Source organism: Melopsittacus undulatus, chromosome 15, assembly GCF_012275295.1.
Source record: "Melopsittacus undulatus isolate bMelUnd1 chromosome 15, bMelUnd1.mat.Z, whole genome shotgun sequence".
NCBI classification, from domain to species: domain Eukaryota; kingdom Metazoa; phylum Chordata; class Aves; order Psittaciformes; family Psittaculidae; genus Melopsittacus; species Melopsittacus undulatus.
The window spans coordinates 146459-159671 of record NC_047541.1 but is presented as its reverse complement, the minus strand read 5'-3'; the positions used below and the strand labels follow the sequence as shown (position 1 = coordinate 159671).

Genomic DNA, 13213 nt, shown 5'->3' with positions numbered 1-13213 from the left:
AGAATCTGGGGCTCTGGTTTTCATAGGCTACTGAGGCCAGCTAAGCAAGAGCTTGGTTCACTGCAGCTGCACTGAACACCCTGCTTTGTGATGTGCAGACTTTCAGCTTGGGACCTAGTTGAGTTGTTTTCTGTCTCCTTGCTGTTGGCAAAGAGCTGCTTTTGTGGTGTTCTTGCAGCTGCCCAACGACTCGGTCGTGGTTAGTGAGGAGGTGCTGTGAGGGTCGCTGTCTGAACAGTTCTGTGGTTTCACCAGCGATGGATGACTCTTGTGTTACGGCACGTGGCTTCTGGAAAAGGGCTGAGTCAGTGCTTCCAAACCCTCTGGCTTCCCTGTCCTCACCAGCCTTCCCTGTAACCTCTTGCGTTCCGCCAAGCTCTGTGCTCAATGGCTGTGTGGGATGCTAGAGCATCTCGGAGGGGGGTTGTTGGAGCAGAAATCCCAGTGAGACCCTTGGTTTCAACCAAGACTCACACCTGGTCCCCAGACACAGAGCTGCTGTTCTGGCTCGTGCCCCTAAGCATTTGATTTCACAATCACATTTATCCATCCTGTGTCTGATTCCTTTCCCTGAGTCCCTGGGTGACGTTACCTACTCCCTTAGCTGCATCAGCTCCATCTGAAAAATTGAGGGAGGCAGGGAAGGCTCCTGCCCCATTGATGTGTGCAAAGGGCAGAGTCTGTCTCTTCTTCCCCCAGAAGATGTGAATGTGCCCTCCTGCTCCATTTTCAAGTCTAACTGCTAATCCACAGATCCCTTACTTTTAGGGTTAGGGCCCAAAGTTCTCTGGTTTGGAACATCAGTTGGACATGTCCTGGTTTTGCAGACTCTTTTCACACAGTAAGGAATCTGTATCATTTGAGCTGTCGCTTTCACAGGGGAGTCTCACCAGGTCTGGCTGCTAAGACAGGGAGCCCAGACTTAGCAGATGCTTCAGGATCTTTACCACGGCTGGGCAGTTGTCAGTGTAAGGCATCTTGCCCAGTGCATCCAGGCTCAGTTAGTAGGGCCAGCATGCAGCATGCAGTCATCCCAGCCCCTGCCAGGTCTCTTCAGCTCTTCTGATGGCTCCATCCTGTTGCAGGTGAGGTGGCTCCCCGTAGCAAGCGACGGTGTGTGCTGGAAAGGAAGCAGCCATACAGTGGGGACGAATGGTGCTCTGGGCCGGACAGTGAGGAAGACGACAAGCCCATCAGCAGTGCACACAGTGAGTGTTTACCTCCTTACCAGCTCAAAAGCCTGAATGAAGTCAGATTCTGCAGCTCAGCAGGGCAGATGGCACTGGTACCTCTAGCTTTGCCTCTGTGTGCTGATTTAGCTGGCGGTGTGGCAGGCCAATGCGGTTGGTGGTGGTTGTGCTGAGGGAATGTTTCCAGCCATGCAGTGAAGTGCGGGACCTATTTTGTGGAGATGCTACTGAGATGCTGGAGAAGAAGGTGTTGAGGTTGAATGTCCCTGTTGTACCTGGCTCTAGCCACACTGGTAGAGTTGCCATCTTGAAAGCGTGCCTGGCTAAACTCTGGTTAAGTATGCTTACCCTGCTCACAGGGGCAGCCAGACCACGTGACATGCGTTGTTCTTGTTGCAGCAGTTAGATCTGTGCCATGCCACATATGCAGCTGTGCTTTAAAGGTGACTGAGTCTAAAGAGTCTCTCAGGGTCTCGACAGGGGTTCAGGCAGGGCTGAGCTGGCCAAGGTGTGCACTGTTTGGGGTGGTGAACTGGAGGTGTCTCCTGTTTTCCAAAAGCATCAAAACTCTTCGATTTTTGTTTTTTATTTTTTTGTATCTAGAATTTGGTTTACTTTCAAATTGCAACAGGGAGAATATCTGAGGGAGTAGGGCAGGGTCCTTTGGGACCCAGGGGCTGCAGCTGATCGGGAACATGGAAATGTATAAAATCAAGTACAGGGTGGCCTTTGTGCCTGCCAGCATCCCGTAGCCATCCTCTTCAGGATGTTCTCTTGTGCGCTTCTCTGTGGTCCGCAGCCTCTGTGGGAAGGTACCTTGCTACCTCCCTGTCGTTGCCTGCTTCAAGATGGGCCTTGGAGCAGGTCAGAGCAAGTCGAGGTGGGGCTCTCCAGGGGTGAGGGCTGGCAGCAAGGCAGTGTGCGTGTCCCCATGTCACATTTCCAGTGGTGTCTCTTCCCTTTAAACGCTGCTGTGCCAGGGCTGGGCTGTGGTGATGGTATTCCTAGGTCTGCTGATGGGAGGTGAGTGCCGGGAGGCTGCTGAAGGGGGAGCAAGGGAGCCTGCCCTGGGGTAACAGAACAGTGCGTGAGGAGGGAGGCAAGAGGAAGGCATGGCGCACTGCTGGTAATTGCAATGCTTATTAATATTCATTAGGGCTATTATTTAATACGGCTGATGGCTGATGCGACTCCTGCACCCCCGGGTGCCCGGCCCGCGGGCAGGCACGGCCGGAGAGCCTCGGGCCGCTCTGGGGACCCCTCGGCGCCGGGGATGGCCGGGAGAATGCTGCCACCTGCCGCCGGGCGGCGGCGCTCACCTGCCCCGGCCCGGCCTCGGCAGCGTCTCTCCCGTTTCTGCTCCCGCAGATTGTAATGTAGCAGACCCTGCAATGTCAACGGCCTCACAGCTCGGCCCAGGGTCCAACCCGCTGCCGAACCTTAACGAGCCCAGCTCTGCCAGCGTGCCTCATGCTGCTGCCCCTGGCCTGCGGTCCGACGCTGCAGGTGGCGGGGCGGGGAAGCCGCCCTCGCAGTTCGTTTATGTATTCACAACACACCTTGCTAACACGTAAGTAGGAAACCTCATCTGTCCCCCGGGGATGGGCAATGTCTGCCTTAAACACGCGCTTCCTCCTAGCAATGCCCGGCACTGTGCCCTGCTACACATACTGTAGAGCATGTCTAGTCAGCATCCAGCTGAAAGATCAAACCATCATAGACTGACTTGGAAGAGTTAAGGAGCTGAGTGTCACAGGGGGTGCCCGGTAACGTTTGAGGCTCTCCACTCAATTCCTCTCTTCTGTTCCATGTTGTCTCAGCATTGGAATCCTACCAAGGCTGCTTAGGTTTAGAGCTCTTCTACAACACAGATTTGGTGCAGTAGATCCCAGAGCATCTCAGTGACAGCCACCTTACGGCAGCAGGCACAAGGCAGAGCCCAGTGCCCATCACATGGGACATGGGAGGAGGGAAATTCCAGGGCAAGTGATTATCAGTTGGAGAGGCTCACTGCAGCCTGTGTGGGACAGGGGGAGGACTCTGAGTATCACCCTCCTTGGTGACTTCCAGAGGTTTCCTGCAGGACTGAAGAGTGGAGGTGGCCACTGAGGCCGGTACAGGTGGGATGGGGCACAGTGCCTCTTCTCCAGTGCTTTGTGCTCTCTCCCCAGAGCTGCAGAAGCTGTCCTGCAGGGCCGAGCTGACTCCATTCTGGCCTACCATCAACAGAACGTCCCACGAGCAAAACTAGACCAGGTAAACAGGCTATGAACCAATGCCTCTGTCAGCACATGCTGCTGACCCTTCTCTTCTGAGGTGGCCATTCTCCCCCAGCTCCTGGCTCAGATGCGGAGGAAGGGGTTGCCCTTTTGGTAGAGTGGGAAGCTGCTTTGCTGTGGAACCTCATTAGAGTTCTTCTGTCAGCTGTGGAAGGTTCAGGATGGGGCATGGCACATGGCCCTGCAGCCATGTGTGCAGAGCACCTGGCTGTGCATTTCCATGGCATGTGTAATGGCAGCTGAGTCTTCCCCACAGGGAATGAAGGGGAATTGCTGCAGGGCATGTTTTTGCCCCCAGAGGTCTCCAGCAGGGTGCAGGGGAGTGGTTACCTAGTTAGGGTTTTCCTGCTTAGGTTTGTTTCCCTTTTCTCTACTAGGCACCAGCTCCTAAAGTGCTGGGGGTTGCTGAGCCGCTTCCCATTAACCCTCCTGCTGCCAACACTCCACAGTCCCAGCCACCACCGGCACCTCAAGCGAGTCAGCCGCAGGCACAGCCCGCCCCGCCGCAGCCCCCACCTCAGACCATGAGTCAGACGCCTCTGCCTGCACCCAGCAGCCTGCCCCAGGAAGGGTCAAGTGAAGATGTCCGGAGAGATCTGACTCCCAACTCTCTGGGGAATAACGGGGCCAGCAGCCAGCCTGGAAGCAACCACCCAAACACACCCAGCACATCTGCCACCACCATGCAGCCCGGGCAGGTGGACTCCTCCACCACGTCTGGCTCCAGCCTCCTTGGCGAGGGCACAGGGATGCCGGGGAACGGGCAGGCAGGCCTGGGCCCCAGGAACCCCATGAACTCGGAGGGCCTCTCGAAGGAGCAGCTGGAGCACCGAGAGCGTTCTCTGCAAACCCTGCGGGACATTGAGCGCCTGCTGCTGCGCAGTGGAGAGACTGAGCCCTTCCTGAAGTCCAGTCAGAACACGGGTGAGGGTGGGACTGCCCCTCAGCCACAGGCTGCCCCTGCCCAGGCCCCCGCACCCCCAACTGGCATGAAGAAGTACGAGGAGCCTCTGCAGTCCATGATCTCCCAGACCCAGAGCCTCGGTGGGCCCAGCCTGGAACACGAGGTTCCCCACCATCCAGGCGCTGACATGGGGCAGCAGATGAACATGATGATGCAGCGGCTGAACCAGGACAGCCTGACGCCGGAGCAAGTGGCTTGGAGGAAGCTGCAGGAGGAGTACTATGAGGAAAAGCGACGGAAAGAGGAGCAGATCAGCATCCATGGTCGGCCCATGCAGGAGATAATGATCCCGCAGTCGATGGGGAGCGTGATGATGCGTGGGCCCCCACCACCCTACCACAGCAAGCCTGGAGAGCAGTGGCCTCCCGGGATGGGCAGCCAGCTGCGAGGACCCATAGACGTGCAGGACCCAATGCAGCTGCGGGGAGGACCACCCTTCCCAGGGCCACGGTTCCCTGGAAATCAAATGCAGAGAGTCTCTGGCTTTGGAGGGATGCAGAACATGCCCTTGGATGCTCTTGGGCCCATGAATGCCATGCAGAGGCCAGTCAGGCCCGGCATGGGATGGAATGACGATATGCCTCCTATGGGAGGCCCCGGGAACTTTCCGCAAGGTACCCTGCCGTATCCAGCAGGGCAGGGGGACCCTGAAAGGTTCATGAATCCCCGTGCCAGGGAGGAGATGCTGCGGCATCAGCTGATGGAGAAGCGCCCGGTGGCGATGCAGAGGCCCATGGGGATGTCCGGCAATGCCATGAGCCAGGGCATGGAAATGGAGAGGATGATCCAGGCCCACCGGCAGATGGATCCATCCATGTTTGCTGGGCAGATAACAGGGGACAGCCTGAGCAGTGCCCCGATGGGAATGGATTTTGCAGGCACTCGGGGTATGCTGAGCCCCACTATGAGTCAGTCAGCCCTTCGGGACATGGATGCACCCATGGGCCCTGGCAACCTCAACATGAACATGAATGTCAACATGAACATGAACATGAACCTCAACGTCCAGATGACCCCACAGCAACAGATGATGATGTCACAGAAGATGAGGGGCCCTGACATGATGGCCCACCAGGGCATGAGCCCTGAGGAGCTGGCCAGGGCTAGGGCTCAGAATGGCAACGGCAGCACAATGCTGGGGGGACCCCAGAAAATGATGATTCCTTCCCAGTTCCCCAACCAAGGACAGCAAGGCTTCTCGAGTGGGCAAGGGCCTTACCCCAACATGCCCCAGGAGATGGGCAGCAGCTCGGACATGTTCAGCCCCGAGCAAGGTGCCATGCCCGTTGGGAGCATCAGCAGCACCACCAGGCTCAGCCACATCCCTCTGCCTCCAGCCTCCAATCCTGCTCCCACACAAGGGGGGAACCTGGCCAACATGCACCCGGCACCTTCCCGGGGGCTGGGCCGCCGGCCCTCTGACCTCAGCATCAACATTGGCCAGATGAACTCCCCCAGCATGGGTCACCTCAAGTCTCCCACCCTCAGCCAGGTGCACTCGCCACTGGTCACCTCCCCTTCTTCCAACCTCAAGTCCCCGCAGACGCCCTCGCAGATGGTCAGCATGCCACCTTCAAACCAGTCTGGACCCCTCAAGTCCCCCCAGGTGATGAGCTCCTCCCTGAACGTCCGGTCTCCAACTGGCTCACCAAGCCGCCTGAAGTCCCCTTCCATGGCTGTTCCTTCCCCTGGCTGGGTGCCATCTCCCAAAGCCACCATGCCCAGCCCAGGAGTCAGCCAGAGCAAGCAGACTCTCAGCATGAACTCGTCTACTTCCATGGCAGGACTGGATCAGGGTATGCCGTGTTTCTTATGTGTGTGCTCCGTTCTGGGGAGCATGTGGGCAGGCTTCCCCTCCAGCCCATGTGTTCTTGCAGGAATGGGGAAATGCTCATCCTGGTGCGTGCCCCTCTGTCTCATGGAGCTAGTCTTTTTTCCCAGGAGTCCACCCACAGCCTTTGCAGGTAGATGGGAGGGTGAACAGAGCAGCTTTTACTTCAACCGCAGCTCATGTGCTGTGATACTGGCAGCAAAAGTTGAGCCAGTGCTGGGCAGTCAGGGGCAGTTTACAGTAAAGTTCGTTGCCATTCTGGAGCAGGGTCTTCATAGGAAGCCTCTTTGGAGTCTGGAGGATGCCTGGCCATGCCAGCTCTGCATTTTACAGCCTTCTCTGGTCGCTGCTGCTGGAAGGAGGGGCCAGGGTTGCTGTCTGATGGGAGCAAGGCACAGTGTGCAGGAGGTGCTAAGCTGCTTTCTCTCTTGCTTGCAGGTTCACTCCCTTCTGGGCCTCGGAGCAGCTCTTCCGCACCAGCCAGTAACACCTCTAGCACCATGAATCCCAACATGCCTTTTACTTCCTCTCCAGATCCATCCCCCTCCCAGAACCCCCTCTCACTGATGATGTCCCAGATGTCCAAGTATGCCATGCCCAGCTCCACACCGCTTTACCACAATGCCATCAAAACCATTGCCACCTCTGATGATGAGCTGCTGCCGGATAGGCCTATGCTTCCACCTGGGAGTATGTCAGGTACGTGCTTCTGGGCTGGACTTGTCCCAGAAGGGGTCACACCATCTCGTGGCTGCCAGGGGCCCCAGGCTTCACCTGGAGGAAACATTAGGAAGGGTGTTCTCCCACCAACTGCCATGTCTAATAGCTTAAATTTGCCCTCATTCGGAAGAGTCTGCTCACTTCTTTGTCCTGTACCCAGGCTGCCCATCAGCTTGTGGCTTGGGTTTGCTGTCTGGAAGGACATGAGCACATCTGGCATTGGAGGCACCCTTTTTCCATGAACCCTGGAACGTTTTGGAACTACCTTCACCCTGTGCTCCTGGATTGTCTCAGGCCCAGGACTCGCAGGCAGAGGTCTGCTGCTTGGAGCCTTTGTGCTCTTGTGCAGTGGGATGGGGACGCTCTGAACAAGGTGTGGGAGTAGGGAGTTTTGGTGGAGTCCAGGTGCCTGCACGGGCAGGGCTGTTGTAGCATTGTTCAGATCTCAGTAGGCGACAGCCAGACACGCTCTGCTGGTTGGCAGCCCTGCTGGGGACAGCTAGGCAAATGAGCGCTTTGTGTCATTGGTGACCAGCCCGAAGGGGAATTCCAGCGTGTTGTACCACTTGATTTAGGGCTTGAAAGCTGTCTGATAAATATTTCTGGCAGTTTTCAAAATGCAAAATCAACTCTTTGGCTCTTTCACTGCAGAGTAGTCACTTGGGTTGACCTCAGGCATGCAGATGTGCTGGCTCCTTCCTAATCTGAACCCCTCTGCAGGCACAGGTCACTCTGCTGTGCCAGTGAGCACAGTCCTCCCTCCTGGACAGCACCTGGGGCGGGCTGCAGACCCTTTTGCTTCTTTGTCTTCTCGCTACCCAAGATCATGTGGTCGCAAGAGATTGCCAGGTGGCTACCTCTGTGGTCAGGCAATGGTGAAGGGTCAAGGGTCACTACTTGGCGCCTTGCAGGCAGCTGAGAGCCCTGCTGAGATCATGGGGTAGGACTGTCCCAATGTGCCCAGACTCTAAAATCAGCGGACTGTAAGGAGCTACAGCTCCATCCTGGGGTTGGCTGAAGCTGGAACAGCTCTCTGCTGCTCCCAGGCTTGAGGAGCTGGAGTTTGAGGCACCTTTTCCTGATGCTGGTGCTTTGTGATCCCACGTTGCCGGTCCTAGCTGAACATCGTGATCCGTGCTCAGGGCTTTCTGAGCAGGAACACTAGACAGTCATCCAGGGTGTGGATTTTGCAGTCCCAAGGGGTCTGTGGGCAGAGTTAACCCTTCTTTCTCTCTTTTTTCTCTCTCCTTAGGTGTGACTGGGAACCAGCCAAATCAACTGCACTTGAACTCCGTGGGGCCTGGGTCCTCTCAGAGCCCTATGGGAATGAACCTGCCTGGTCAGCAACCGCTCTCCCATGAGCCAGCCCCAACCTCCATGATGCCCTCCCCAAACCCTCTGGGCTCCAACATTCCTATGCACCCAAGTGCACCAGGGCCAGGCGTGCCTCCCCAGAACCCCATGATGCTGCCCCCAGGGCCACAGGACTCGATGAACCAGCAGTGCGGCCCCGTGCCCAACAGTTCACAGATGATCCCTTCCAACCAGCTTGTGTTCCCCCGCATGCAGCAGCCCCACAACACCATGCCGTCTCCTGCCGGGGGCATGCCCATGGCCCCTGGTGGTGCAGGTGGCCCTGGGATGCAGCAGCATTACCCACCAGGGATGCCCTTGCCACCTGAGGAGCTGCCCTCCCAGCAGCCCGGCCAGATGCCCCCTCAGCAGCATATGATGGGGAAGAACATCCCTCCTCGGATCGGTGAGCCCTACCCAGCCGTGCTTCCTGGGGTGGCGTCAGTGCTGAATGACCCCGAGCTCAGCGAGGTGATCCGCCCCACGCCCACTGGCATCCCCGAGTTTGACCTGTCCAGGATCATCCCATCGGAGAAGCCAAGCAGCACCTTGCAGTATTTCCCCAAGAGCGACAGCCAAGCGCCCAAATCGCAGCCTTCCAACCTCCATCTCATGAACCTGCAGAACATGATGGCTGAGCAGCCCCCAGTGCGGCCAGGTATGACTGCCCCCAGCCTCCCTGGGCAGCAGGGCGTACAGAGGGGACTCAGCATGCCCATGTGTCATCCTGGACAAGTGCCCATGCTGGGCAGGACAGGCATACCGCCCCAGCAAGGCATGATGGGCAACAGCATGCACCAGGGCCTCATGTCCCCACAGCAGAGCCTGATGGCCCAGCAGAATTTCATGCTTATGCAGGCCAAGCAGAGGAGCATGTCTGTGTCAGGGGAGATGTATGCCCAGACAGGACACATGATGTCACCTCAGGGCTCCCTCATGGGGCCCCCGCCCCAGCAGAACCTCATGGTCACGCACCAGATGAGGCAGAGGAGCGTCTCCTTGGACAGCCAGATGAGTTACATCCCTGGGCCCGGGAACATGGCAAACCTGCCTTTCTAACCCGGCTGGCACTCAGCTGGGGAGGGGACAGGGCTGCCTCTGCAGACATTTTTAAACCTTTCTTGGGGGACAGTTGGGGGCCAACGCCGGTGGAGGACACGATGTGGGATGCTGTTCGGATCGGATTCGCCTCTACACAGAAAACCAGATGTGCAGTAAACTTGATGTGAATCGGGTTTCTTTTCCTTTCTTCTTGGGGAGGTGGAGGGTGGAGGGGCTGGGAGCAGGGCTGTCGCGCTGAGCCCTGCGTGCTGACCAGGGACATCCAGACCCAGTGGCAGTTTGTACAGTGTTCAGTTTTGGTTCTCCTCTGTCAAGTGTTCTTCCTCCCCCCCCTTTTTTTTCCTTTTTTCTTTTTTCTTTTTTTTTGTCTGTTTTCCTTTCCCCCCCCCTCCTTTTTTCCTTTGCAAGCAAACAAATGTGCAAGAGGGTTTTTGGAACTAGCTGTAAATAGGTCGCTGGGAAAGGCAAAACTTGTGCTGGTTTTTAATTGTTCTGTATTTCTGTGTTTTAATAGAAGCCTCAAAACATGTTTTAAAAAACGAAAACAAACAAAAAAAACCCCACCATGCTAAAGGCAACAGTGTACAAGGATTTAAAACTCCTGAGGGGCAGCAGGAGGATCCCCCAGGATGCACAGGGCATTGAGAGATCCCATTTTAGAGTGACTGAGTCAAACCTGTGTTGTTCCCGTGTCCCAAAAGTTTGCATGTGCGGGGTGTATGGCTTCATGCAGATCCTAGGCCCCTGTGGATGCTGTGCTGAGCACACGGTTGCAGCCAACGACTGAGGCCTCTTGGGGAGGTCAGAGCTGTGGCCACGGTGAAGTGCTGCTGGAGCAGCCTCCCGGGATTTGGCTATTGCTGCTCCGTGGTGAAGCTGCTGTGGCTGAGGTGGGGGTGGTGCTGACCCTTGGGCTGGAGAAGCGGTGAGGATCTGGGCTGTGCAGGTGGTTAACATGCCAGACCCAAAGGTCTCGACCAGCCGCGTCACCTTCAGTCCCTTCCCTTCGTGCTGTGTCACCTGTGGGCAGGGTGGTGCGGCATGTAAGGATAGACAGGCTCCGAGATGAGTGAGGTGAAGCGTTCCTGTGTTTCCAGGAGAGGTGAGCTGAGAACCCTGCTCTGCTGCGGCCTTCCTACACCAGTCTTTTACCAGTCTGTCGCCCTCTGCGACTGTGCTGTGCCTCCTCTACCTCTGCCATTGAGTGCTCTCCCAAGTCTTCCTCATGCTTGTCAGTGATCCATCTGCAGAGTTTCACAGGCAGTCTTTGCTCCACCTCGCCCTGAGCTACTGGCAGCAGCCCTGCACTGCTGTGCAGTAGAGGTCCAGCCACTGGTGAGGATCTGTCCCTGCATGTGATGCTCCATCTTGGTGTAAGAGTTGTCTTGTATGGTGTCAGTGGCACAGCCCCTCTGTGCTTCAGGCAGAAGAGGGTGTGTTGTGGCCTCATTCCCAGGCTGGTGGAAGCTGTTCGAACAACTCCAGCTGCTCTGGATGTGCTTCACCCTCCCTCTCCTCAGCTCTGTAAGGTCTTCCTGCCCACGGTGCTGATGTCCCCACTGTGTTTGCTCAGAGGGGACCGCAGGGTGACACGTGTGCACTTCTGCATGCACTGCGGTATCTCTGGACCTCTGCAGGGACCTCTGCAGGTTCCAGCATGGAGTACCCTATGGATATCTGGCAGTGCACTCAGGGCAGGCGACTGCTGGGGGAACACGCACTGGAGGGTTGTCTCTGCAGAGCCAGACTTAGCATACTACCTCTCTTGTAACAGAGCTCGCATTTCCCTACATGCTACTGCAGGGAGGAGAGTGCTTTCAGAAAGGGAGGTTGTCAAGTAGCAAGCAAATGGCAGGGCTTTTTATTGTGTTGCAAGCTGTTGAGGAAGACCAGTGGCTGTCTTGATCTAATCTGTGAAATAGGGGGAGCCACGAAGTCCAGTTAGGAATACCTTGAAGTCTTGGGTGTTTTGTAGCAAGCAGTACTGGGTGGGAAGCATGTGTCTGGATTTGAGGAAGGCTTTCACTCTGGTCTCCAGCTCGGTGTGGTTTTGTTGTGTACAGTGTGAGCACACAGCTTTTTCAGAGATGGCAAAATGGGAACAGTCCTGGGAGGTGCTCATCCCTGCCTTGGCAAGTTGGAGTGGAGGAGTAAACCCCAGGCTAATGAAGTGTGCTTTGGACCTGGGGTGATAGCTGGTTGGATTCTCTATCCATTCAGAACATGCATTTCACATGGGAGGATGTGGCTTTAGCAGATGCAGTTCTTTCTAAGCCTGACTTGCCTGAAAGGCCGTGGCTTCTCTTGGCTGCACTTGGGGGGTTGGCTGCCCGTATTTTCCTATAAACATCCAAACCAGTGCCAGCCCTGAACCCTGCTCATCACCCACCAGCTAGTTGTGGTTAATTTGAAGCCATACTTTTTTCTATACGGAATCTTTTTGTTTGTCTGTAGACAACTGTTGTTTTAGCCTGGTTGAGATCTCCACGTGTCCGTACCTTCCCTGTTGATGGCTGAACATCAGATGGGAGAAGAAGTGCTGCCTAACACCCCTCTGCGCCATGGCCGCTCCCGGCCACGTCTGTAAACAGCAATATGGCAGGAGCTTCTCAAGAAGCTCCCTAACAGCCAGTCCTTGTTAGACCCAGGCCAGGTTTGCCTCCAGCCGGTTGCCCACTGCCGTGAGCTGTGTCTAGTCTCGTGTCTTGTAGTTTATTGCTCGGCTTCTCAGCTTGAGTTCTGTGTCCTGACTCCACCTAATCACAGTAAAAGGTTTGCCCATGTTTTAGCCATGATTTCGCCACGTTTTCCAGCTCCAAAAAAAGTGACTGCTGGGAAACCGCATCTTTCAGTATGTCAGATAATCACATGCCCAGAAGTAGCTTTCACGTTGAGGTAATGGTGACTGACCTGTTCTCTGTCATCTCATGGAGAAACTTCCCCAGTCATTTTGTACCATTATATAAATATATATATAAATATAAATATATAAATACAATATGTGAAGACATCTTACTGGTTTTTATTTGAAACAATTTTTAGGCTTGTTTTTGGGTATCTGTGCTGCCTGTAATGTATTGACCTGTTTTATAGGTGCCTTTTTATTAAAAAGACAAATTTCAAAACCTAATCCTGTGCCTGTCTTCAGCGTCCGCGGGATTGGCTGTGGCACTGGGCGCGGATGAGCAGAGCTGAGCTCAGCCAGCATCACCTGCAGCACGTCGCAGCAGGGTCGGTGCTTTCAGAGCCCCGGGGAGAGCCCCTTCTCTGCAGCACTCCCAGGTACACGCTCATTCATGCGCTCCCCAGTGCACGCTCTGCTGCCCACCATGGAGCGTGCGTAGCAGGATGCTCTGCTGCAGCACCCCAGCTCCATCTCCTGGGAGGCCGTGGTGCCCCGCAGGAGCTGCGGAGCAGTGTGCTGTTGGGGGGGTCTTTGTGTCCCCCTGCTTGGGCTCGCTTCCCTGGGGACTGGGGCTTTCTCTGCTCCTCAGGGAAGGGTCTGCCTGCTCTGAGCCAAGCCTTGCCCAGGCTAGCTGGGCTGAATGCAGGCATGAGGGTGGCCTTCCACCAGGGTAGGAGGTGCTGCACTCAGTGCGAGAGGCTCTGTAAAGCAGGAAGTAACTCGGGTCTGGACTGACTCCAAGCATGGAAGAGCTGTCTGCAGCACTGGTGAAGGAAATGTCTCCACGTGCAAATAGCAATGCGTGTCACAAAGGCGCCATCAACCCACTTAGTGCTCTCTAGTGCTTTTCCCTTGTGAAAGTGGTATGATGACAGACAACTGCTTACAAGCACTATACATGAGAAGGGG

The 13213-nt window shown here is 55.9% G+C and overlaps 1 protein-coding gene across 3 annotated transcripts in view; it reads left to right on the top strand.

The window, feature by feature from the left end:
* Positions 1 to 12529, top strand: part of BCL9L (BCL9 like) — a 42287-nt gene extending 29758 nt beyond the window's left edge. Inside the window, exons 3-8 of one of the 3 annotated variants that reach the window (XM_034069476.1) lie at positions 1086 to 1208; positions 2559 to 2760; positions 3362 to 3446; positions 3847 to 6229; positions 6799 to 6963; positions 8237 to 12529. In XM_034069476.1, the coding sequence (XP_033925367.1) occupies positions 1086 to 1208; positions 2559 to 2760; positions 3362 to 3446; positions 3847 to 6229; positions 6799 to 6963; positions 8237 to 9396 (4118 nt within the window). In that variant the 3' untranslated portion in view covers positions 9397 to 12529. Of the gene's footprint in view, positions 1 to 1085; positions 1209 to 2558; positions 2761 to 3361; positions 3447 to 3846; positions 6230 to 6702; positions 6964 to 8236 lie in introns of all 3 variants that reach the window. The other 2 variants (XM_034069475.1, XM_031043301.2) reach the window with 2 other exon arrangements.
* Positions 12530 to 13213: the final 684 nt, after the last annotated feature.